Source organism: Trachypithecus francoisi, unplaced genomic scaffold (genome assembly GCF_009764315.1).
Source record: "Trachypithecus francoisi isolate TF-2019V2 unplaced genomic scaffold, Tfra_2.0 Lachesis_group11, whole genome shotgun sequence".
NCBI lineage: Eukaryota > Metazoa > Chordata > Mammalia > Primates > Cercopithecidae > Trachypithecus > Trachypithecus francoisi.
This window is the reverse complement of record NW_022681456.1, coordinates 1,434,692-1,460,281: the sequence shown is the minus strand read 5'-3', so window position 1 is coordinate 1,460,281 and position 25,590 is coordinate 1,434,692. Positions and strand designations below refer to the sequence as shown.

General features: G+C 47.3%; 1 protein-coding gene across 5 annotated transcripts in view; it reads left to right on the top strand.

Annotated features, from left to right (window-relative positions):
- The window catches only part of SFSWAP (splicing factor SWAP), a 98,807-nt gene that overhangs the window by 29,077 nt on the left and 44,140 nt on the right, over positions 1-25,590 (top strand). For all 5 annotated transcript variants that reach the window (XR_004439484.1, XM_033220083.1, XM_033220082.1 and 2 more), the window contains exons 8-11: positions 15,631-15,871; positions 16,872-17,003; positions 17,895-17,988; positions 19,615-19,786. Coding sequence is in view for 4 of the 5 variants with exons in the window: in XM_033220083.1 (XP_033075974.1) it covers positions 15,631-15,871; positions 16,872-17,003; positions 17,895-17,988; positions 19,615-19,786 (639 nt within the window). In the remaining variant the exon portion in view is untranslated. The remainder of the gene's footprint in view (positions 1-15,630; positions 15,872-16,871; positions 17,004-17,894; positions 17,989-19,614; positions 19,787-25,590) is intronic.

Genomic DNA, 25,590 nt, shown 5'->3' with positions numbered 1-25,590 from the left:
TTCTTAATATTTATTCTATAAATATCCACAGTGAAATTAAACCATTGCACTTGGCTACTATAGATACTTTCTAGCTTGGTCCTGGTTTTTTAAATGTGTCTTTGCTGTTAATGGTATATTTTTTCTGCAAATCATGACCTTGAAGTTCTTATTTTCCAAACTCATTTTTAAAAATGGTTTTATTGTATGTCAAGAGAAGAAGAAAGAAGCAAAAATATTACCCAAGATTCCACCATCCAGAAATAGCCATTAGTGAACATCATTAGCAAAGTGGAAAAGACTGAGGTAATCGTGCTAAATAAAAAGGAAAGAAAGAAGCTTGTTATCTGTGGAACACAAAGATCATCTTTATGCACGAATATCAATTAAAATGTTGGCTGTGTCTCTAGAAATACTTACGTTAAAGTGAAAATAAACTTAATTTTACTTAAACAGAAGAGCCTGCTATCTAAAAGTGAAGTAACTGTGGAACTTTGGATGAAAATTTCCTTTATGCCTAAAGAATTCAGTTCTGAAAAAAGGTCAGGAGAACATTGAGAGGTTGTCGTTGTAGATGTTTTTTAAAGCTGTATATTTTTCCTGATTTTTGTTAAGAGTTTTTCAACTTTTTCTTTGCATTTAATATCTATCGAACATCTTTGTATAACAGTGCATTAGATCTCTCTTTCCTCACTGTAGCAGCTGCCTAGTATCCTATCGTATAGATTTATTATGAAATAGCCCTCCATTAATTGGTAATTTGATAATGTATGATTTCCAGTTATTTCTGCTTTTTGAATACTGTAATGAACACTTAGTTTTGGGGGTTTTTTTTGTTTTTTTGGTTTTTTTTTTTTTTTTTTTTTTTGAAACAGAGTCTCATTCTTTCGCCTAGGCTGGGGTGCAGTAGCGTGATCTTGACTCACTGCAGCCTCAACCTCCCAGTCTCAAGCTATCCTCCCACCTCAGCCTCCTGAGTGGCTGGGACCACAGGCATGTGCCACCACACCTGGCTGATTTTTTAGATGAATTTTCTAGAGGGTCTTGCTATGTTGCCCAGGCTGATCTTAAACTCCTGGGCTTAAGTGATCCACCCACCTTGGCCTCCCAAAGTGCTGGGATTACAGGCATGAGCCACTGTGCCCTGCCAATTACTTACTGCTTTTAAGCACTAACACGGTATAATCCTATATGCAAGATAAAAATCTTAGAAAATAAACAGCTAGTTCAAAAAGTATATGCATTTGTTCAAAGGATTACCAGTGACCGAGCAGTTGCCTTCTGAAACATTGTGCCGTGTGTATTGCTGCATTGTCACCACAGGGATATGAGAGCTGCTTAGTTGTGTAGCCATTTAAAATGTAAGATTGATTTGAATATGCTGATACAGAAATATATTGAAGAGTGAATAGGACAGTTAATATGTTATATATATGACTTTGACTTTGGTTCCTTTATAGAAATATTCTTATATTATGAGAGTTTATAAATAGTATTTGCGTTCTGTTATTCCTCAGTTGCTTTTTTTTTTGAGATGGAGTCTCGCTCTGTCGCCCAGGCTGGAGTGCAATGGCACGATCTAGGCTCACTGCAAGCTCCGCCTCCTGGGTTCACACCATTCTCCTGCCTCAGCCTCCCAAGCAGCTGGGACTACAGGCTCCCAGCACCATGCCCAGCTAATTTTTTGTATTTTTATTAGAGACGAGGTTTCACTGTGCTAGCCAGGATGGTCTTGATCTCCTGACCTCGTGATCTCCCCGCCTTGGCCTCCCAAAGTGCTGGGATTACAGGCGTGAGCCACCATGCCTGGCCCCCAGTTGCTTAATTTTAGTTTTATGGTTGACTGGATTTGTTTTTTCCCCATAGCTTCTCCTTTTGAGTTATTTATTCAATTCATCTTTTCTTGGTCATTTGAATTTCATAAACAAGTACGTTTTTACAAGGGCTATAGTTCATGAATTTCTGCCTCTTGAAAAATACCTGTGTTTGACCTTTATGTGAACAGGACAGCTTGTCTGGGTATAAAACTCTCAGGTAATGCTGTGGGCCTCTCGGGTGTCTGGGAACTGGCATCTGATGCCGTTTCCACGGCACGGCAGGGTGGCCCAGGGCGGCTGGGTGGGTCATGACTGCTTATTTGGGTTTGTTCATTGGTTGGTTTGCATTCATTGCTCCTGTGCTGCTCTCTGAGTTTTTTCATGCTTGAACATCTTTCTCGGCTGCCTTGTAACATAAAGAGCAATTTGCAGGGAATGATGCACCGAGTCGCTTGCCTGGAATTCAGAAGTGGAACTGAACGCTGCTGTGGAAAGGGCGAGGCCAGCCCTGTGTTCCGCACCCTGCTCTGGGAGGCAGATGCTCTTTCTGACCCAACATCTGAGGAAGTCTCACTTTGCCCTTAAATTTTATTAATTTGATTTCCCATTTTTCAGGGACTATATTGTACACCTTTCAGTCAAAGATTCAGTTCTCATTTCCGGGTAGCTCCTTTCTGTTGTGCCTCGAGCACCTTTCCTGTCCCATGCATTGGTGCCTCTGCTTGAAGGACGCAGCCTCTTGGTTCGAGTCACCTTTCTTCTGTGTTTCTCTTTGGCACTCAGCAGGACTGTGTCCGTCTTCCCTGTCAGCGACTTTTTTCAGCCATGTCTATTTATTCCTTGTAGTTTAAATTCCATTGGTTCTGCAATGGTGTTGTTTGGATGCTTGGCTGGTTTTCTACGCTTTCCAGCAAAGCTCCATAGCCTTTCTGTATAAAGGTGCATGTCTTCAGCCCTGCAGCTGCCCAGCCTGTATGCAACCCCTGCTCTGTCCCGGGTGTGGAGGCAGCTGCAGGGGGTCGTAGACCCGTGTGTGTGGCAGGGCTTCACTGAAGCTTCATTGAGGGATATGAGGGTTTTCACTTTTTTTGTTGTTGTTTTTTCTTTTTTTTTTTTTTTTTTTTTTTTGAGATGGAGTCTCACTCTGTCTCCCAAGCTGAAGTGCAGTGGCACGATCTCAGCTCACTGCAACCTCCACCTCCCGGGTTCAAGCAGTTCTCTGCCTCAGCCTCTCGAGTAGCTGGGATTACAGGCGCCTGCCACCACACCCAGCTAATTTTTGTATTTATAGAGTAGAGATGGGGTTTCACTGTCTTGGCCAGGCTGGGAACTCCTGACCTCATGACCCACCCGCCTCAGCCCCTCAGAGTGCTGGGATTACAGGCATGAGCTACCGTGCCTCGCCTAGCGTTTTAATTTCATGTAATTTTGACATCATAAAATATTATTCTTTTGTTTGTATTTTTTCCAACCATTTAAATATGTAAAAACCAGGCCAGCCGTAGTGACTCACATCTATAGTCCCAGCACTTTGGGAGGCCAAGGTGAGTGGATCTCTTGAGCTCAGGAGGTCAAGACCAGGCTGGGCAACACAGTGAGACTGTCTCTACAAAAAAATTTAAATATTAGGTGACCATAATGGCACACACCTGTGGTCCCGGCTGCTGGGGAAAGTGAGGTGTGAGGGTTGGCAGCAGGGAGGGCATTGAGGAGTTCCAGGCTGCAGGGAGCAGTGGTTGTGCCACTGTGCTCCAGCCTGGGTGACAGAGCGAGACCCTGTCTGTCTCAAAAGAGAAAAAAGCCAGTAAATACCATTCTGCTGATGGCTGTACAGGAACAGGGAGGGCGCCTGCTGGACCCTGCCTCACAGCCTCCCCCTCTATTGCATGTGGTTGTGTTACCTTATTTTTGTGGCTTTGTTGAATTCCTGTTTTCCCAGATTCATCTGTGGCTCAGAGAGCTCAGAGGTTCCTCGGGTTACATGCTTCTTCAGCCTGAGTTGCCATTCACATGCCATGCTGTTTCCCTCTGCTGCTTTTCCTGGGGGCGTGTGCGGGGTCTCATGCCATCTGGCGCTCCTCCTTCCCTGGTGTGGGAGCCTGTGTGTTCTTGGTATGGGTGGATTCTCCTTGATGCTCTCTCACCTTCTCTTAGCTCCTTTGTCTTCCCTTCCAACAGCCTTCTTGGGAAGACCTGTCCTCTGCTGTCTTCTGTGAGATTCTAAAAATGTCCTAGAGTGGATTTCCTTCCCCCAGTGAGGGACCCGCAGGGAGAGGCGTTCCTGAGTATCACAGCATGTCTGTCAGGCAGGGCCTCCAGTCCACAAGCCCCCTTCTCCTCACCGGCAGGATCCCCACTGCAGGTCAATGGCATTTCTGCCTGCTTCTCTCCGTGGTGGGGCCCAGGTCCCACTTCACCCACTTGCTGTCTGTACCCACAACTATTTTTATGTAAGAAGTCTTCAAAACCTCAATATAGCATTAAAAATGGAAAACTTTTTACTTTGAGGGTCACTGATGAAAATGGTAAGTAATGTTTAGAGACAGGCCTTTTTTTTTTCTAGAGGAAAGTTTTATTTGCCAAAAAGAGGTGACTTTTAAGCACAGTGGGCTAAAATTCCAAATAACTGGTTAAATGCCCAAAACAGATTCATTTTGGTAGTTTCCCAACTTGACAAATGGAATAATCTTGCATCACTACAGAATTCATTCGGGTTTCCCAAATCCAATTCAGTGATGTCAAAACGAGTCTTCGCTTGTTGGGGGACTTTTTTTTTTTTAAGATACTAGGTCGTCTGAAAGTTGCAACAGAATACAGTGTGGTTGTGATGGACTGCATGTTAAGTGTTGATTTTCTCAAGTAGGTCTTGGCATATAAGAACCCATTAACAGATCATTGGCAACCATTCTGTTTTGTGATACGGATAGCCTTATGGTTTATATTAGTCTGTTTTCACACTGCTGATAAAGACATACCCGAGACTGAGAAGAAGAGGTTTAATGGACTTACAGTTCCACACGGCTGGGGAGGCCTCACAATCATGACAGAAGGCAAGGAGGAGCAAGTCATGTCTTAACATGGATGGTGGCTGGCAAAGAGTTTGCGCAGAGAAACTCATGTTTTTAAAACTATCAGATGTCATAAAACTCTAGGACAAGAATAACGCAGGAAAGACCTGCCCCCATAATTCACTCACTTCCCACCAGTTTCCTCCCACAGTATGTGGAATAGTGGGTATTAAAATTCAGATTGAGATTTGGGTGGGGACACAGCCAAACCATATCATTACCCCCTCCCTGACCCCTCCGAATTCTCACATCCTCACATTTCAAAAGCAGTCACGCCTTCCCAGCAGTCCCCTAAAGTCTTCACTCATTTCAGCATTAACTCAGAAGTCCACAGTCCAACATCTCACCTGAAACAAGACAAGTCCCTTCTGCCTGTCAGCCTATCAAATCAAAAGCAAGTTAGTTGTTTCCTAAATACAGTGGGGGTACAGGCATTGAGTAAATACAACCATCCATATGGGAGAAATTGGCCAAAACAAAGGGGCTGCACAGGCCCTGTACAAGTCCAAAATCTAACAAGGCTGTCAAATCGTAAAACCCCAAAATGACCTTTGACTCCATGTCTCACATCCAGGTCACGCTGATGCAAGAGGTGGGTTCCCATGGTCTTGGGCAGCTCCACCCCTGTGGTTCTGCAGGGTACAGCCTCCCTCCCAGCTGCTTTCACAGGCTGGTGTTGAGTGTCTGTGGCTTTTCCAGGCACATGGTGCAAGCTGTTGGTGGATCTACCATTCTAGGGTCTGGAGGATGGTGGCCCTCTTCTCACGGCTGCACTAGGCAGTACCCCAATAGGAACTCTCTTTGGGGGCTCCAACCCCACATTTCCCCTCCACACTGCCCTAGCGGAGGTTCTCCATGAGGGCGCTGCCCCTGCGGCAAACTTCTGCCTAGGCATCCAGGCATTTCCATACGTCCTTTGAAATCTAGACAGAGGTTCCCAAACCTCAGTTCTTGACTTCTGTGCACTCGCAGGCTCACCACATGGAAGCTGCCAAAGCTTAGGGCTTCCACCCTCTTGAAGCCACAGTCCGAGCTATGCATTGGCCCCTTTTAGTCATAGCTAGAGCAGCTGGGACACAGGGTACCAAGTCCCTTGGCAGCACACAGCACAGGGACCCGGGGCCTGGACCACGAAATCATTTTTTCCTCCTAGGCCTCCAGGCCTGTGATGGGAGGGGCTGCCGTGGAGACCTCTGACGTGTCCTAGAGACGTTTTCCGCGTTGTCTTGGGGATTCACATTTGGCTCCTGGTTACTTATGCAAATTCCTGCAGCCAGCCTGAATTTCTCCCCAGAAAATGGGATTTTCTTTTCTATTGTCAGACTACAAATTTTCTAGACCTTTATGCTCTGTTTCCTTATAAAACTGAATGCCTTTAACAGCACCCAAGTCACCTCTCGAGTGCTTTGCTGCTTAGAAATTTCTTTCACCAGATACCCTAAATTATCTCTCTCAAGTTTAAAGTTCCACACATCTCTAGGGCAGGGGCAGAATGCCACCAATGTCTTTGCCAAAACATAACAAGTCACCTTTGCCCTAGTTCCCAACAAGTTCCACATCTCCATCTCAGACCACCTCAGCCTGGACCTTATTGTTCCTATCACTGTCAGCATTTTGGGCAAAGCCATTCAACAAATATCTGGGAAGTTCCAAACTTTCCCGTTTTCTTCTGAGCCCTCCAAACTGTTCCAACCTCTGCCTCTTACCCAGTTTCAAAGTCACTTCCACATTTTGGGGTTATCTTTTCAGCAGTCCCCCACTTCTGGTAACAAATTACTGTATTAGTCCATTTTCACACTGCTGATAAAGACATACCTGAGACTGTAGAGAAAAAGAGGTTTCGGCCGGGCGCGGTGGCTCATGTCATCCCAGCACTTTGGGAGGCCGAGACGGGCGGATCATGAGGAGATCGAGACCATCCTGGCTAACATGGTGAAACCCTGTCTCTACTAAAAAATACAAAAAACTAGCCAGGCCAGGTGGCGGGCGCCTGTAGTCCCAGCTACTCGGGAGGCTGAGGCAGGAGAATGGCGTAAACCCGGGAGGCGGAGCTTGCAGTGAGCTGAGATCCGGCCACTGCACTCCAGCCTGGGCGACAGAGCCAGACTCCGTCTCAAAAAAAAAAAAGAAGAAGAAAAAAGAAAAAGAGGTTTAATGGACTTCACAGTTCCACATGGCTGGGGAGGCCTCACAATCATGGCAGAAGGCAAGGAGGAACAAGTTATATCTTCCGTGGATGGCGGCAAGCAAAGAGAGCCTGTACAGGGAAACTCCTGTTTTTGAAACTGTCAGATCTTGTGGGACTCATTCATTAACACGACAACAGCGCAGGAAAGACCCACCCCCATAATTCTGTCACCTCCCATCGGGCTCCTCCCACGACACATGGGAATTGTGCTAGTTACAAATCAAGATGAGATCTGGGTGGGGGCACGGCCAAACCATATCACTGTTTTATCTCAGTTGGAAAATATTTGGACACAATGTGTGATGAGCCAAATAATAAATGCTTTTAAGTATTTGGGAGTATGGGAAGGAAGTCATATTTTCTTAAAAACTGTGGGCTTACATCTTAAGGAGTTTTTGGTTTGTTTTACTATTTTTATTCTTGCAATATGAGATTTATGTTATAGAGAGCTAATAGGTAACCACCCTGCCTAAAACAAACAGTTGCCAGAAGGGGTCTTTTAGGAATTCTTGAAAATTATCTGACTTCAGGAGATGAAGTCAGAAGTCTTGAGAATGGAGATAACTGAGTAGAAAAGAGAAACTTGCAGAAGGAGAAAGAGTTTCTCAGCCCTGTTTTCTCTCATTCACTTCTAGAAGACCTTGAAGGTTTCTAACATCCCCTGGGTGTATTGGGCACTTTCCTCACTCTTGAGAATGCAGAATTCAGTAATAAAAACAATTATTCTTGAATTGTGTTGTCAATGCCTGACATTTCCATGCATAGAATTTGAACCTCTCCTGGGGTGCAGGTATTCACTGTGACTAAGGCAGCACTCTAACCGCAAGCAGAGTAAAAGTCTCAAATCAAGCAGGCTGCCACAGTCTGAAGGAACTAAAAATACCTCTTTCAGGGATCTGCATCTTCAGATGGTAATAAAACTTTTAGTAAGGCCTTTTTTTTTTTTTTGTCAAAAAAAAAAGTATTGTAGAATTTTACATTAAATAGTGGAATTGCCATGAAAACAATGTATTCTGACATTGATCCAGCAGCCGAATAAGCCTGCAGGGAACAGTGGCTCTTGGCAGTGGGTCAGGCTTTGGGCTTCAGAGCAGGCGGCTACCTGGCTCACCAGCACTGCTAGGGTTAATCCGCTCTCAGTGGTGTCCTCCTAGAATCCAGCTTGAAAATTAAATGGAAATAAACGAACATCGGTTATGGTCTGGGAAATTTACTGCATATTGCATGTTCTGTATGGCACACTAATACATGTACATGCATAGTATTACAGATGACTGCATATATTGGTGAACCATTAGCCTGAATTGGAGAGATCTCAGGTGAGTATTGGGAACGTGCACATCATCTTCGCAATGCAGCCCACTCTGTATATCTGAGAAGTCAGTGTGCGTGTGGACAAAGAACGGAAGGGAATGCAGGCAAGTCCAGATCACCCTTGAAAGGCAGTTCTCAGATGGAGCTGTGCTGACTTCCTTGCTGAGGACCTACAGCGCTGTTGTAGTGTAGACTCATGTAATGGTGCCATCTTTTAAGCAGGTCTTGACTTTTGATGCCTCATTTGCTGCTGCTAGATCCAGGTGCAGCCAGCTTCTCTGGTGTGTGGGTTGTTTGTTTGCAGTGTGCATTTGGTGAAATTGACAGCTGGGTTTCTGTGTCCCCCCCGGACCATCGGTGTTCTGTGCCTGTGGCCAGTACTTTTCTGTGACTTGTCTTTCTTTCCTGTGTTCGTTCCTGTTACTATTGTTAGTATGTTTACTTCTGTATTTTGCTGGAGCACATCCTGCAGTAGTTTGCCAAGGAAGGGTACATAGGAACACAAAGTTTTTTAAATTCTTGGATATCTGAAAATGCCTTAATGTTGCCCTCCCATTTGACAGCTAAAGTTTGGAAGGACCTTGAATTGCTGGATGGGTATGTCTTTCCCTAAGAATGTGGGTGCTGGGTGCCACCATCTGCAGTAGCCTTTATTGCCATGGAGAAGCTCATGCCGGCCAGATGCGGTGGCTCACGCCTGTAATCCCAGCACTTTGGGAAGCTGAGGCTGGCGGATCACGAGGTCAGGGGATTGAGACCATCCTGGCTAACACGGTGAAACCCCATCTCTACTAAAAATATAAAAAATTAGCCAGGTATGGTGGCAGGCGCCTGTAGTCCCAGCTGCTGGGGAGGCTGAGGCAAGAGAATGGCATCAGCCTGGGAGGCGAAGCTTGCAGTGAGCCGAGATTGCACCACTGCACTCCAGCCTGGGCAACAGAGCGAGGCTCCATCTAAAAAAAAAAAAAGCTCATGCCATGCTCATTCCCGTTCTCTGCTGTGTAACTTGTACAGGCATTGAGGGATTTGCATCATGCTCTGCCATGCCAGGAACACAGGGGACAAAGCTGCTTCTGCCGTGGAGCCTGTGTTCTGGAGGCAGAGCCAGACAGTGACAGTGGACACATGACCAAGAGCGATGGAGAAAGTGGCCGTGACAAGGGGACCAGGGTTCTGGGGAGGCCAGCAGTGCTGGCATCATGGGTCGGGGAGGCCTCCTGTGACCAGAGACCAGAGGAAGTGCAGGTGAGCCCAGCAATGACCATGTGCAGGGTCGGGGATGGGACAGCAACGGGACATGAGGTGGGAGAAGCGGGCAAGTAGGTTTGCAGGAGGGCTTCCCAGACAAGGGACTTAGCTTGACCCTGGTTGAGAGAGGTCACCGTGGGAGGGATTCAGGCAGAAACTGTGGAGGCAAGGGCGGAAAACCCCAGGGCAGGCAGCCACCAAGAGGCTGTGCACGTGGAGGGCAGGAGGTGCTGGAGCTGGAGGGCAGGACGCAGAGCTGAATCGCGGGGCATCAGCCGTGGGGTCTGACAGATGAACTGGATGGATGAGGGGTGTGGCCACCTCCTGTGTGGAGGGACTGCAGAAAAGAAGCATAGGAGAAATCAGGGGCTCTGTTCTGGACACATTCAACTTGAAATATGGATGAGATGTCCCAGTGGGAACATTGAGTAGGTGGTTAACGCACAAGCTCAAGTTCAGCTCAGGGCTGGAGATGTGAATTCTGCCGCCATCAAGTATAAATAGAATTTAAAGCCATTGAACTTAGAAGAGTCCCTGTCAACAGGATTTAGAGATCCAGGAAAGGAGATAGAGGCATGGCCAGTGCTGAGGAAGAGCCTGGGGCTGTGGGAGCAGCGAGGCCACCATCTGGCTCTGGATGCCTGGAGAGCCGGGAGACAGGAAGGCTGGCTTGTTGCTGTCTCTCAGATATGCTCAGCTAGTGACATTTGCCTGGCTAAAACACAGGGGCTTACTCAGGTGTGTTTTTTCAGAATATCTATACTTATCTCCATAGAACTCTTAACTATTTTAATTCTTTTTTTTTTTTTTTTTGGAGGCAGTTTGTCTCTGATCTCAGCTGACTGCAGCCTCCCTCTCCCGGGTTCAAGTGATTCTCCTGCCACAGCCTCCCAAGTAGCTAATTTTTTTGTGTCTTTTAGTAGAGATGGGGTTTCACCACGTTGGCCAGGCTGGTCTGGAACTCCTGGCCTCAAGTGATCCCTGCACCTTGGCCTCCCCAAGTGCTGGGATTTCAGGCGTGAGCCACCCTAGCCAGCCTATTTTCATTCTTTTTTTTTTTTTTTTTTTTTTTTTTGAGACGGAGTCTCGCTCTGTCGCCCGGGCTGGAGTGCAGTGGTCAGATCTCAGCTCACTGCAAGCTCCGCCTCCCAGGTTTATGCCATTCTCCTGCCTCAGCCTCCCGAGTAGCTGGGACTACAGGTGCCCGCCACCTCGCCCGGCTAGTTTTTTGTATTTTTTAGTAGAGACGGGGTTTCACCATGTTAGCCAGGATGGTCTCCATCTCCTGACCTCGTGATCCGCCCATCTCGGCCTCCCAAAGTGCTGGGATGACAGGCTTGAGCCACCGCGCCCGGCCCTGTTTTCATTCTTAATACACACATTGTTCATCCTCCCTGACTTAGTTCTTCCAGAAAGGTGGTTGCTTACCAGTCTCCTCCTCTCTAAGAACCTTCTCAGCACAGGAGTTCTGTTCTGTCTGTTGAATTTACACGAGATTAAGATCATGCAGAGATACCAGGAAACTGGCTCTGGTTTTTGCAAGAAGCCAGTTGAATAGAGGGGCCTTGGGAGATAATTAGGCAGATTTCTCTGACCTGTGTTAAGTAGCGCTGCTCGTTTCAGAGGAGGCAGCATTGGGGAAGAAGGACTTACAAATGTGCTTCCTGCTTTTAAGCAGCTTGGTTCTCATCATACAACTACACTTGCCTTTAGGGACTGTGTAGGTACCTGTTGGAATTTCTTTCTTGGATTTATTTGGAGTAGGCTTTCGTAGTACTCATAGTGTTTATTAGAGTAACATTACATCAGCATTTAACTTACTTTAAAACCTAGTCCTCTTTTGGGAAATTCAATATAAAATCCTGAGAACAGCAACAAACCTAACAAGATATATGTGGTCCCAGCTTACTGAGGGTTCAACTTGATGATGGGGCAAATGCAATTTGCATTCAGTAGAGCATCAGTAAATTACTTGAGATGCTAAAAACTTTATTATAAAATAGGCTTCGTGATAGATGATTTCATCCAGCCATCAGCTACTGTAGGTGCCCTGAGCACATTTAAGGCAGGTGAGGCTGTGCCATGATGTTTGGTAGGTTACAGGTGGATTCAGTGCATTTTCCATTTCACGGTGTTGTCAGTGTGTGGTGAGGTTGTTGGGAAGTAGCCTCACGATAAGCCCAGGAGATTCCCTGCATGTCGTGGCAGCCTGAGGACAGCAGGAGCCCCTTGGCACGCTGTGCCCGCCCCCATTTATGACTAGTGATGGCACAGTTATTGTAAAACTGATGTGACTTTTGCCAGCCCAGACTTCAGTTTGTAGACTACAGCCCAGCTTGTAGATTCTAATTCTGTTCTCACCCTATTCTAGTCCAGAAATTCTTCAAGTTTAGTGTTCATGAGAATTGCTGTATACAACATACAAGGGGCTGTGTACAAAATCCCTATGTCCTGTAGTTGCTAGTCAGTTTAGAGGGCTTCAGTCCAGTTAAAGGGTTCTGTGAGCTGTGTGGTGCTGCCACTGTGTGGGGCATGTGTCAAGCAGCTTCATGGTCACCGCAGGATATTTTAGCACTGAGGCATTTTAGAAGCAGCCCAGGCCGTGCCACCAGCTGGCATGAACTCACTCATTAAACACTTACTGAGGGCCTGCTCATGCCAGGAGCTGTACAAACTGCTGAGGTTTTGTGGTCACTATTTGGAGATGTGGAGTCCTTGGGGCCATAGCTGCACCCCAGTCCTGGTGGCGCAGGAGTCGCCTTAGGGCATTGTGCATGGGGTCCCACGTGAGGTCCCACATGAGCCCAGAGCAAAGGGCCCCTGTGTCTGCCAAGGAGGCAGAGGCTTCCCAAAAGAGGTGGCACTGGAGATAAGCTGAAAAGGTGCCTCTCGTGGCAGGCAGAGACCCTGTGAGGCCGTGCCAAGGACAGAGACCTGGGGACCAGAAACCAGGGCAAGGGGCGGGCTGGGCAAGCGGCAGAAGCCCTTCAGGAGACTGGCCTTGGGCTGCTCCAGATGCCTTGTGCCCGTCCTGCCTCCCACCAGAGCCATAGCATCTGGGGAAGGATGGATCTGATGTCCTCCCTCAGATCTTCACATCCCTGACACCCTACAAAATGGGAATCTGGGAGAGGCAACCAAAGAGCAGTGTAGCGGAATTCATGAACCCCTGCGGCGCTGGTTCCCGGGCCGCCTCGGAGCATGGCAGTGCCACAGGACACGCCCCGCGTTCCACCGTCTGCCAACAGATGAGTGTTTTCATCTCATTGAACAGCACATACTTTATTTCTCTTGGAGTCCTTTTGAGAAACAGGACGGTTTTCAAATTTGATTAAAACTTTGGAGAGAACCACAGGGAAGAGGTCACAGCAGCAGTGGCTAGTAGCAGCCTGGCTCACAGAGGCTGCATGTATCTCGGCTTCACAGCTCTGCTTCATAAGAATCTCCTGGGTCTGGGTCAAGAGTGTGCCCAGGGCACGGCCAGCCTGGGTGGGTTTGCGTGGAGCCTCTGAAGCCAGTTGTGGGCCCAGGCGAGGACGTCCCTGGCGGTGTTTGCAGATTTGGGATTTGTTTCCTTTTCACACCTAGAGACAGCCTTTTTTCCTTTTTGTGAGCTCAGCTCAGGGCTTCACTCCATTGCCCAGGCTGGAGCGTGGTGGTGCCATCACACCTCACTGCATCCCCGAACTCGGGCTCCAGCCATTCTCCTGCCACAGCGTCCCAGGTAACTGGGACGATAGGTGTGTACCATGCCCAGCTAGTTTATTTTATTTTTTGGAGTTGGGGTCTGATGATATTGCCCAGGCCTGAAGCATCCTCCCACCTCAGCCTCCCAAAGTGCCAGGATTATAAATGTGAACCACTGCACCCAGCCTAAATTTTTCATTATATTTTAGCCAACTTTTTGACGTTTGTAGTGGATGAGTCTCTGAGTAGTCTGCCATTTTGCCAGCACTGCTATTTTTTTTTAACACTTTGTTTTTATTTAACAAGATGGAATGTTCAGGAAGGTCATATAGTCTAACAGTCTGTGGGTTCTTTTAAAGAAATGGCGCTTAGCTTTGAAAATAACTTCTTCATCTCTGTTGTGTTCCAGGGTGATTGCACTTTACACAGTTACATAAAGAATGCAGGTATCAGGTTGGAGTTGCATAATATGTACTGCTAAGTGAAATAATTATAAACTGTTTTGTTTTGTTTGTTTTTATGAATTCAGATCCCTTCCTTTGTAGCCCCAGTTTAAAACATATTTGGGCTTCTTTTTAGGGATGAGACTGACTGTCCAGGGCAGAACATGGGGTTTCCGTCCTTCCTGCTGAGGTGTGAGGCTTGAGACCTGACAGTAGCCAGTCAGTAGTGGGGTCGGTTCCGCCCAGCCCTCCCCAGAGCCAAGCACACAGTGGGCTGCGCTGTCTCCCCTCGAGTGCTGGCTTCACCCTGGCCCATACATAGTAGCCTGATGGCTCCAGCAGGGAGTGGATAGAAGCAGCAGCTCCCCTCTTCCAGGGATGACGTTGTCTCTTACAGAAGCATGTGCTTATATTTGGATTCCTGATTTTGATAGGAAAGCCTGTGTTGGACTATCAGGTCAGTTCGTCAGTCCAGCACATACTCTGTGCTCAGTGCAGAGGCTACAGAGACAGTGAAGACAGGACCTGCCCCTACAGGAGCCTCAGAGACGGTGCCTGCCCTGCTGTAGCCTCGTCCCATTGACCTCCAAGGGTTTCATCCCTGCCCCCGGCCTTTTCTCAGAGATGGTACTCAGATATTTCTGTGTAGACAATAACGTGGAGTACATTGAGCCCACTTATCTTGTTTTGAAAATTTGGAGTATTGCTGTTTCTGTGTCCTGGTGGTTGGTATGTAACATGGAGCTAGAGAGCGACGGTTTAGGAGTTCATTATGTATAATTAATTTAAATAAGTCATTAGCAGCTGGAGAATATGCCTACAGATTGGAATTATGCTGCCTTGCCAATCTAAGATGGAAAGGTCAAGAGAGTCTAAGTTGTACTTCTGAAATGTTTCTCTGCGTAGCATACATTACTGGAAACCATGGTTAAGCTTTCACTGTTTTTCAGTGTTATCGTTTTAAGGTGAATTAATTGAAAATGAAGATAAAAGTTCTTAATTAGAAAAATATTTTTGCCATCTCCTAATAAAGAGGAAATTAAATCTGTGTGTAGTCAGAATTACTTGCTTATCTACAATAGGACTGGAAATTAAATTTCATAAGTAATCGTTGAATCTTGTGTGATTCATGGTTCTGAACATTTAGCCCCAAAAAGGATAAATGTGCAGGATTTTTAATTGTGAAGACGGCGTGCCATTGCCCTACAGATACCTGCATGTGTGCATAGAATAGGTGGGAAGATGGCGTACATCACTGTCTGTGATGGAAAGGGCCAGACACAGCCTCAGTGAGCCTGGGAACTTTTATTTACTGAATAAATTCCCGCATAGCATGTGTTGCTGGGGCCGGGGCCTGACGCCGGGGTTGCCAGGAGCACCTGCCTTACCGAGGGGGTGGTTTCCGGATTAACGTGTGAATGGAGGGAGCAGCGTGCCTGGAGAATGAAAGCTGATGTCAGTGCAGGGAGCTAGCCAGAGGCATTTCCTCACATGTGCATATAGGAGCATAGGTGGCCTTGGTGGGCCATGTGAACAAAGGGATGACTGGTTGCCGCTAGAGAGGAGACTGTTCCAAACCTGCATATTTTGAAGTTAAGGAGAACATTAATTTGTCTAGAGAATATTCACGTCTGGTGGCTTTGAACGTCCTCATGCCGTTCCCTTTCCATCTGTCTTTGGATGTGTATTGTGGCTTTGCCTGGTTCTTTTAAATTGCGTATTGCACAGACATTTTTGTATCAGAAAAATCTAGAAAACGGCATGGTTGGAAGTGAGCAGAAGCAAGGCTGCATCTTGCCGGGGGACGGGCTCTTGTGACTGTGTTGTGGACTCACGGACCAGTCTGTCGCTGGCCACGCTCACTCCCGGGCAATGTGTCTCCACAGCGACCGTGGCAGCCATGTATTACAGCTACTACATGCTACCGGATGGCACTTACTGCCTGGCGCCGCCCCCTCCCGGAATCGACGTGGCCACTTACTACAGCACCCTTCCTGCTGGTGTGACCGTGTCTAACTCCCCTGGAGTGACGACCACTGCCCCACCACCTCCCGGGACCACGCCACCGCCGCCCCCAACCACGGCAGAGACAAGCAGCGGGGCCACCTCCACAACCACCACCACAAGGTAGGCACAGCGTCCGCCGGCGCCTGCTGTGTGGGTCACTTAGCACTGCAGTCACTGGAGCCGTCTGTGTCTCCATGGGGGGCTTGTAATCTGGATCACATACAGGGGTCCCCATTATCTGAGTAGTTATTATTCCAAATCCCCAAGTTACAAAGTTGATAGGAAAACAGAAATGGTCGTAGCACAAACTTTTTAGCGTTGAAGTTAAACCTCTTATAAAGTTGAGTTCATTTCATGTCGCACGCGGATCCCAGATCTCCAGCATCTGTTCTTGCGCCTTGTGTCAGAGTCTCCGTTGAGCTGTGCTAGGCAAAATCAGTATGCAGTGAAACTGCAGTTGTTCGCAAAACATGCAGGTTCGCCAAGTTGAGGAAGGTGATGTTGGGGTGCTTCATGAGTCTCTCCCAAGCTGTTGGCCATTGCGGGGGCCTGGCAGCTACTTTGGTTAACCTGTGAAGCCATCGGCAGAGCCCTAGCTTCTCCAACAGCGAGGGCCCCCCGTGTTCGTGGGATAAGTAGGAGACAGGCGCTTTACCAGAGGGCCTGGAGTGCCCCACCTTGAAAGGAGGCTCTTGGGAAATGTAATGAAACATGGGAGTTTCTGTAAAAACGACTCTTTCTGGTCATGCTGAGCAGATCAAACAGGAAATGAAGGAAGCTGAATCATGCTTGCTGATTTTTTTTTTAATATAACAGCAACAACAAAAAAAACTTACTCTTGGTTATTTCTAAGAATTAGCTTGTGATTAGGGAGAAATGTTAATTAGTAGGAAAAATGCACCTTTTATCACTAAAATCCCCATTTTCACTCTTGACAATAATCTTGTCTAGTTGACTTTAGTTTCTGTCGTATGCATCATCTTCAACAAGAGCCTCCCCTATACACTGTTTGTAACTCACATGTCTCTGGACATCTGAGGCGGTGAGGACCTCCGAGCAGCCAGGACTGAGCTTGGCGAGCCCCTGAGGCCCAGGGCCCTCACAGACTCTTCTCCCACAGTGCACTTGCCCCCGTGGCCGCCATCATCCCCCCGCCCCCCGATGTCCAGCCTGTGATTGACAAGCTAGCCGAGTATGTCGCCAGGAACGGCCTGAAGTTCGAGACCAGTGTTCGTGCCAAGAATGATCAAAGGTCAGAAGAAGAATTTTATATGTTAGGTATATGGCATTTGGGGATTTTGTTTAGCCTTTTTTTAAAAATGTAGGTACAGAATGAATTTTTTTTTTTATGTATTTTTAATCCTTTTCTTGGCTCAAATGTCTTTTTTGAGATGGAATCTCACTGTGTCACCCAGGCTGGAGTGCAGTGGCGTGATCTCGGCTCACTGCAACCTTTACCTCCTGGGCCTAAACAATTCTCCTATCTCAGCCTCCCGAGTAGCTGGGACTACAGGCGCGCACCACCACGCCTAGCTAATTTTTGTATTTTAGTAGAGATGGGGTTTCACTGTGTTGGCCAGGCTGGTCTCAAACTCCTGACCTCAAGTGATCCACTTGCCTCGGCCTTCCAAAGTGCTAGGATTACAGGCATGAGCCACCACACCCAACCAATGTCTTTAGATAAATACATTTTTTAATTGGAATACATTTTTTAATTGGCTTGTTAAATTGCTTAGACTTGGGGTGGTGTTTTTAAATTATGTTACCTGTTTTTTGTTTGTTTCATTTTTTAAGTAAGAATTTTGAAGCTACCTAAAATAAAAGCCTTTAATTCATGGTTTTCAAGAATCTGCCTTAAAAATCTAGACGCAAACCCTTCTTTTTAAAAACCAAGTAATGTCCCATGCCTCAGTGCTAGTAAAGCCTAAAAATATGTTGTCAGTTTGCAGTGTGACCTGTGTAACCCCGGGCAAGCGATTTCGACCCCTTGTGTGCCGTCTCCCTCGTCTATGAGTAGCTGTAATAGTAACCACCTTGTAGGGTTGTGGAGATTACACAGTAAAGAGCTAGGAGAACAGGGCCTGTTGTTACGTCAGTGTGCTTATCTTGGTAAATGACCCAGTTTCTTTCTCTTTCTGCTCAGATTTGAATTCCTGCAGCCATGGCACCAGTATAATGCCTATTATGAGTTTAAGAAGCAGTTCTTCCTCCAGAAAGAAGGAGGCGATAGCACGCAGGTACGTGTCTGAACACAGGGAGGCTGTGAAGCTGTTACAAGTGGCTCTGCCTTCCGGATCAGAAGTCACTTTCTGTTTATTCTCCTACAGGTGAAAGGGCTAGGTGATTCTTCACCTTTCTTTAATGTATGTCTGGCATACTCCATCTTTCACGTCCCCCTTAGCTCTGGAACTTGATCTGTTGAAAGCATCTGCCCACATTCACAGTATTGATGATTGTTTGTCCAGCACATTCTTTTTTTTTTTTTTTTTTGAGACGGAGTCTCACTCTATTGCCCAGGCTGGAGAGCAGTGGCCGGATCTCAGCTCACTGCAAGCTCCGCCTCCCGGGTTCACACCATTCTCCTGCCTCAGCCTCCCAAGTAGCTGGGACTACAGGCGCCCGCCACCTTGCCCGGCTAGTTTTTTTGTATTTTTTAGTAGAGACGGGGTTTCACCATGTTAGCCAGGATGGTCTTGATCTCCTGACCTCGTGATCCACCCGTCTCGGCCTCCCAAAGTGCTGGGATTACAGGCTTGAGCCACCGCCCCCGGCCTGTCCAGCACATTCTAAACAAACAAAAAAAATCCTGCTCCTTCAGCTGTTCGATGTTTTGGCTGTCTACAGTTTTTAGCTACATTTCCTGACAGCCGGGTACCCTTCTTCTGTGTGTTAACATGTATGAAATATATAAAATGTGGCCAGGTGTGGTGGCTCATGCCCGTAATCCTAGTACTTTGGGAGGCTGAGGCAAGCGGATCATGAGGTCAGGAGATCGAGACCATCCTGGCTAACATGGTGAAACCCTGTCTCTGCTAAAAATACAAAAAATTAGCCAGGCATGGCAGCGGGCGCCTGCAGTCCCAGCTACTCTGGAGGCTGAGGCAGGAGAATGGCATGGACCCCGGGGGGCGGAGCTTGCAGTGAGCAGAGATCACGCCACCACACTCCAGCCTGGGCAACAGAGTGAGACTCTGTCTCAAAAAAATAAAAATAAAAAAAATATATATATATATGTGGGCGCCTCATACCTGGCCAGCTGGTGCTGGGGGTGTCCTGCAGCACAGCCTCTGCCTCCTCCTGCACGCCCTTCCCCCTCACCAGGTCCCTGGTGTGGTGCTGGTGCCCTTGGAAGTGCTTTTTGTCCCACAGCCCCATCTTCTGCCTTTGCTCTGCTCTTCTCAGTTATACAGACACCCTGACATTTTTGTAAAGCCAGTTTTGGTGAAGAGATCACATGGACCTTGCTTCTCAGGAGATTTCTTCAGACCTTTATCTCCGATGGCATGGCCCACACTGAAAGAAACTGACTCCTCTGTAGGTGATGGGGATAATTTGGTATTTTTAAAGAATTCTCAGTAATCAGCGTCCAAAGAAAAGGTACCGAAGATTGGTTCCCAAGGCAGTATTAGGGCTTCAAAGAGTATAGTGTTTTTTCAGACAGGAGGAAATCTGTTCCTCTTTGATACATTCTGTTGTAAGAAAAAATAGCAGATCTGGATTTGGAAGTCTGTTCCCAGTGCTGCTTGGGCAGTAATGTACAATTGCCATTGTCCAGTGAAACATACATACTGTATACATCTCTCTTTCTTGAAAATGTCTGTATAATTTATTGCTGACAGTTTATAGTGACGTTTCATCTCTAGGCTGTGTCCGCACCAGAAGAGGCTCCCACAGACTCTGCTCCTGAGAAGCCGAGTGACACTGGGGAGGACGGCGCGCCTGAAGACACGACCGAGGTGGGAGCACGGGCAGGCTCAGGCGGGAAGAAGGAGGCGTCGTCCAGTAAGACCGTCCCGGACGGGAAGCTGGTGAAAGGTATGCTGCCACTTGCATGTTGGCCTTGCACGTTCCACCGTAAGTCGGCAAGCGCAGGATCCTCGGCGACCTCACCTGCAGGCTGGGTTGGGGTTGGAGGCCCCCGCGGGTTCTGCGCGAAACCTCCGCCTTCTGCGCTGCGGCGTGCTTGCCTAGCGTGGCACTGGAGGTAACGTGGGTGTGAGCACCCCTTAGGTATGTGTCTAACAGTCTGTTCCGTGTACTGGACGATTGCAGAAAGTTTCAAATAATCCTTCGTACTCCCTGGGACTTCTGAAGCTGTTTATTTGCAAACTGTTGTACCAGTGAAATTCACTTATTTATTTGTCAAAGCAGGTTCCTTGAGAATCTCTGCCAGGCGATACTTCGCTCACTCGATTTCAGTTACTTTATTATGTTCTTGGAGGGAGACTTTCATGTCGCAGGACACACATGCACGTAAAAATAAAAAGCCAGTGCAATTAAAAAGCAGACAGAAGCAAAGGCCAGAGCAGGCCCCGTAGCCAGGAACCTCATGGAAGCCCGTGTGGAGCAGCAGTGGGCTCCCCCCGCGGGAGGGAGGTTCTGTGGAGGAGAGGCGTTCACCTGGTATTGCGAGAGGAACGGGAGGCACCGAGGCAGGGGCGCAGCCCTAGGCAGGAGCCCCGTGGTGCGAGCTGCCCGGCCCTGTGCTGAGATGTGGTAGGTAGTCAGCAGTGACTGGGGGGGTAGCTGGTGAAGGAGCCTTCGCCATCTTGTCCAGGCGTGCCCTGTGGGGGAGGGGCCAGCACATCTGACAGGTTTTAGGTCAGCAGAATAACCTTTATCCAGTCTGGTGACTTTGTGATGCAGTTAAGCTACTGGAGTGACTTCAGAGATTTCTGGTTGCATTGGTGGCCTGGAATGGAGTGTGACAGGTGTGGCAGTGAGGTGAGGTGACAACTGCTGGGTCAGAAGGAAAGGCAGAGTGGAGAGGAGAGATTGAGGAAGTAGGCTGGGGTGGTAAGAGGACCATCCTTTGCATAAAGATGCCTTGCTGTATGAGAATGGTGATCATTCAGCAAAACCAAATCCGTGCGGATGAACTGCTAACTAGGCAATTCACTATGTGTGTCTTTGGGCCTCTCATTCCGGGAGGTTACCTGAACACAAATGATCCATCTCTCACCCTTCCCGGCCACCCGCAGACTCTCATTGGAATAACAAAGGATTGTAATAAGTAGAGGATGAAAATGGTTATTGCTCTAGAAAGCAGGGGGGAGGTACTGTCTGTATGTCAGGGTAAGGCAGCACACCTGGAGCTCACAGAGAAGTGCCCTTGAGACTCAGGGCAGTGACCCCAGGGGAGTCGACCGTCAGCCACAGAGGGACGGTCAGGAGGCTGGAACAAGCTGGGAGCATCCCAGAGGCAGCAGTACCTCATCGCTTCTCACACCCCAGAAAGAAACCACAGCCCGAACCTGCCTCCTGCCCCAGGGTTTGTAAGCACAGGGAAGGTGCCTGACACAGCCAGCTATGGAGCGTGGAGAGGGGTTGTGAGCCCAGGGAAGGCGCCTGACCCCTGCCAGCTGTGGGGCTCGCAGAGGAGCAGCCCTGCGCACAAGGCTGCTGCCAACCAGCATGGCCTTCTCCACACCTCCCTGATTGTCCTGGCACCTGGCAGACAAAACAGCACACCCAGAAGTTTCCCGTCTCCATCCTCCCAAGCCTGAGACACTTGAACAGAGATCTACTCAGTATCTGACAAAACTCATGCTAACTCTCAGTTCTCAAAAGCACAGGCCAGCCTCTCTTTGAATAGATGCGGAGACAGAAATGTCATTGCGCCCACAGAGATTCCGAAGTTCGGGAGACACAGCTGAGCCTCCAGGCATATGGGCATCTCTGAAACAGACTTCTGTGTAACAGGAGAAAAATCTTTAAGTCTCTAATTTGTATTCTACAAAACTGAAAATATTATAAAACTTGCGCTACTTATAATCAGACGTGGAAAAGATTGCTTAGAAATAAATTGCTGTGGAGTGTGGTGGCTCACGCCCATAATCCCAGCACACTGAGAGGCCAGGGCAGGCAGATCGCTTGAGTCCAAGAGTTCGAGACCAGCCTGGGCAACATGACAAAACCCCGTCTCTGCTAAAATTACAAAAATGTAGCCAGGCATGGTGGCGCATGCCTGTAGCACCAGCTCCTCACAGAGGCTGTGAAGTGGGAGAATCACTTAAGCCTGGGAGGTAGAAACCAGCCTGCACGATATCATGAGGCCATGTCTCTACAAAAAAATTGAATTAGCCAGGCTTGGTGGCACACGTCTGTGCTCCCAGCTACTTGGAGGCTAAGATGGGAGGATTGTTTGAGCCTGGGAGACGGAGGTTGCAGTGAGCCAAGACCACACTACTGCGTTCCAGCGTGTGTGACAGAGGAAAAAAATTATAGGTATCTTTAAAGTATATGAAGAACATATATTCAAATTTGAATGAACTTGAAAATCAGTGAAAAATACTGTTTTCTAAGAAAACATGAGTTGCTGAAATTATTTCATAGATAAGGAACCGACATAGATCTATAGACCTGAAAGAATTTTGAAAATAATTGGTTAGTGAAATACCTCTAAACCCAGGCAGTCAGCCGAGACAAATTAAAGGTCAAGTTAATTCACCCTCAAGAAATAGAATGCCTACATCATTATAGCCACTCCAGAGCATTAAGAAAGATGGAAAAGAATGAAGCTCTCAAAGCGTGGCAATCTGTAGACCACGATCACTTACAAGTATAGATGTTAAGATATGAAACTGAATTCAGCTATGTATGAAAATAGTAATAAGTTATGAGCAAGTAGGATTGTTCCGGGAATCCCAGTGTGTCACAAAATGAGAAGATCTTCTAGTATAGTTTATCATATTAACAGATGAATGGCTTTCTCAGATGCCGAGAAAGCAGCAACATTCTCTCACGTTTTTATGATGAAACTTCTTTAGTATAACAGTAATTGATGTGGAAAAACAGGCTCTCCGTTTTGAAAAATAATAAGACATCACATATTTGACAACCATAATTCCATATAAATCCAGTATTTAAATGTAAAAAATAAAACTAGAAAAGTAGAAAAATATAAAGATAATTTTTTGAAATAATTTTGGAGCTGGAAAGAAGTGTCTAAGAACTGAAGCCGTAAATCATGGGGAAAGATTAGTAGGTCTAATGGGGGCTTGGCCTGAATAAAGTTAAAAGAGAAATACAGAAATGGCAGTAATTGCTAACACATAAAAATAAAGGTTAACATCCTTACTATAGAAAGAGCTTTTATAAATCAATAAGAAAAGAGAGTCACTGACCTAGAGAAATAGACAAAGGACATGAAAAGATGGTTCCAAAAAGAAGAAAAATCAGGCGGGGCGCGGTGGCTCAAGCCTGTAATCCCAGCACTTTGGGAGGCCGAGGCGGGCGGATCACGAGGTCAGGAGATCGAGACCATCCTGGCTAACACGGTGAAACCCCGTCTCTACTAAAAATACAAAAAACTAGCCGGGCGAGGTGGCGGGCGCCTGTAGTCCCAGCTACTCGGGAGGCTGAGGCAGGAGAATGGCGTGAACCCAGGAGGCGGAGCTTGCAGTGAGCTGAGATCCGGCCACTGCACTCCAGCCTGGGTGACAGAGCGAGACTCCGTCTCAAAAAAAAAAAAAGGAAGAAAAATCGATGGCCAGTAAATATATTTTTTCAATGTATCCTCATTAACAGATTTTTTATTTTTTGCCTCTCAAATTGATAAAGTTTTAAAAAAGTAACAATGATAGGCTGTGGGCAGTGGGAGTACTGTTTTTGAAGGAACAATGATAGAGAGGCTGTGGGCAGTGGGAGTACTGATTTTGAAGTGTAAGTTGATACAACCCAGTAATATGGACTGAATTTTAAATGAAAATGACCTTCTACTCCTAGAAACGTGTTTTACCAAGATGTCTATACATGGATATTCATTGTAGGGCATGTTTGTTTTTTAAAATAAAAAAAAAAAAACTTGGAAGCAGTTATGGTAAATTGTGAATTGGCATGTCCATACTACTTTTTGCTGTCTAAGTGGTCTGAGTTGACACGGAAACATGTCTACACAGTAAAGAAAGGAGTTGCTGGGGCCAGATGCAGTGGCTCATGCTGTAATCCCAGCACTTTGGGAGGCCGAAGGGGGCAGATCACGAAGTCAGGAGTTTGAGACCAGCCTGGCCAACATGGTGAAACCCTGTCTCTGCTAAAAATACAAAAATCAGCCAGGTGTGGTGGCAGGCACCTGTAATCCCAGCTAATTGGGAGGCTGAGGCAGGAGAATCGCTTGAAACTGTAGGGTGGAGGTTGCAGTGAGCCTAGATCGCGCCACTGCACTCCAGCCTGGGTGGAAGCGCGAAACTCCATCTCAAATAAAAAAAAAAAAAGGAGTTGCTTATTAAGTGAAAATAGCAGGTTATGAAACGAGGAGCTGTGCCCCTGGTTTTCACCCGTGCACCATTGTACACTTCGGCCGAGGATCCACCGATGATGTTCAGATGATTTTTTTCCGTATTGGGATTGCCGTTGATCTTTTCGCTCACATGTTTTCCAAATTTCCCATGGAAAATGTATATTACTTTTGAAGTCAGAAGTTAGCAGTAAGAGTTGTTAGCTAAAAAGCAGAAACCCATTTGCTGCGGAAGATGGAGGGTCACTCGGGTGCCCAATGCCATGTCAGCCGTGCGTCTGTCCCCGCTGGGTCCCGTCCTCTACCACCTGGGAGATAGTGGACTGTCATCGCCTGAATGCAAATCATAGTGAGTGGTGTGCAGGAAAGAGGGTGGGCAGCCCTGTCTGAGGAGGCATCGTAGGGGCTGATCCTTGAAGGGTGTGAAAGGGACAGGAGAAGAGCAGGCAGCTCTCAGGCAGAGGGCAGGCCAGCAGCAGAGGTGAGGGGCAGTGCAAACGTGGATCTATGGCCCCGGCCTCGCAGGGACATGGTAGCCGGGAAGGAGCTGGGTTTGTTTGGAATGCAGTGTGAGGCCACTCGCTGAAGCAGTAGGACATGCCTTCCATGTGCTGCCATCCAAGTGCTATCATGTGATCTGCAAGGAGGATGCTAGGCAGAAGCAACAATTTTGTGATTGAAAAATTCCACATAAAGAAGTAATTCCTGATTCCCTGCCCTGACCTGAGGTACCATGAGAAACTTACTTCATCTTTTCACCCTCTGTTTTCCCATCTGTAAAATGGGAAGCCTCTCGGTGTCCGTCCTGTGGAGCTGTAAAGGCTGAGTAAGGGAGGCCTGTGGGCCGTGTGCCATAGGCCACTCTTAGTGTGAGTAGCTGTGGTTTTGGCTTTGTGTTTGGTGTGTATATATACTAGCTTTAAAATGTCTACTTGAGAGGCCAGACAAGGTGGATCACCTGAGGTCAGGAGTTGGAGACCAGCCTGGCCAACATGGTGAAACCCATCTCTACTAAAAATACAAAAAATTAGCTGAGCATGGTGGCGAGCTCCTGTAATGCCAGCTACTCGGAAGGCTGAGGCAGGAGGATCGCTTGGAACCTGGGAGGCAGAGGTTGCAGTGAGCTGAGATCGTGCCTTTGCACTTCAGCCTGGGCGACAGAGTGAGACTCCGTCTCAAAAAAGCAAAAAAATGTCTACTTGAGGCTGGGCACAGTTGCTCATGCTTGTAATCCCAGGACTTCAGGAGGCTCAGGCAGGAGGATTGCTTGAGACCAGGAAGTCAAGACTGCAATAAGCTATGATTGCACCACTGCACTGCAGGCTGGGCAATACAGTGAAACCCTGTCTCAAAAAAAATTAAGAAAATAAAATGTAAAATG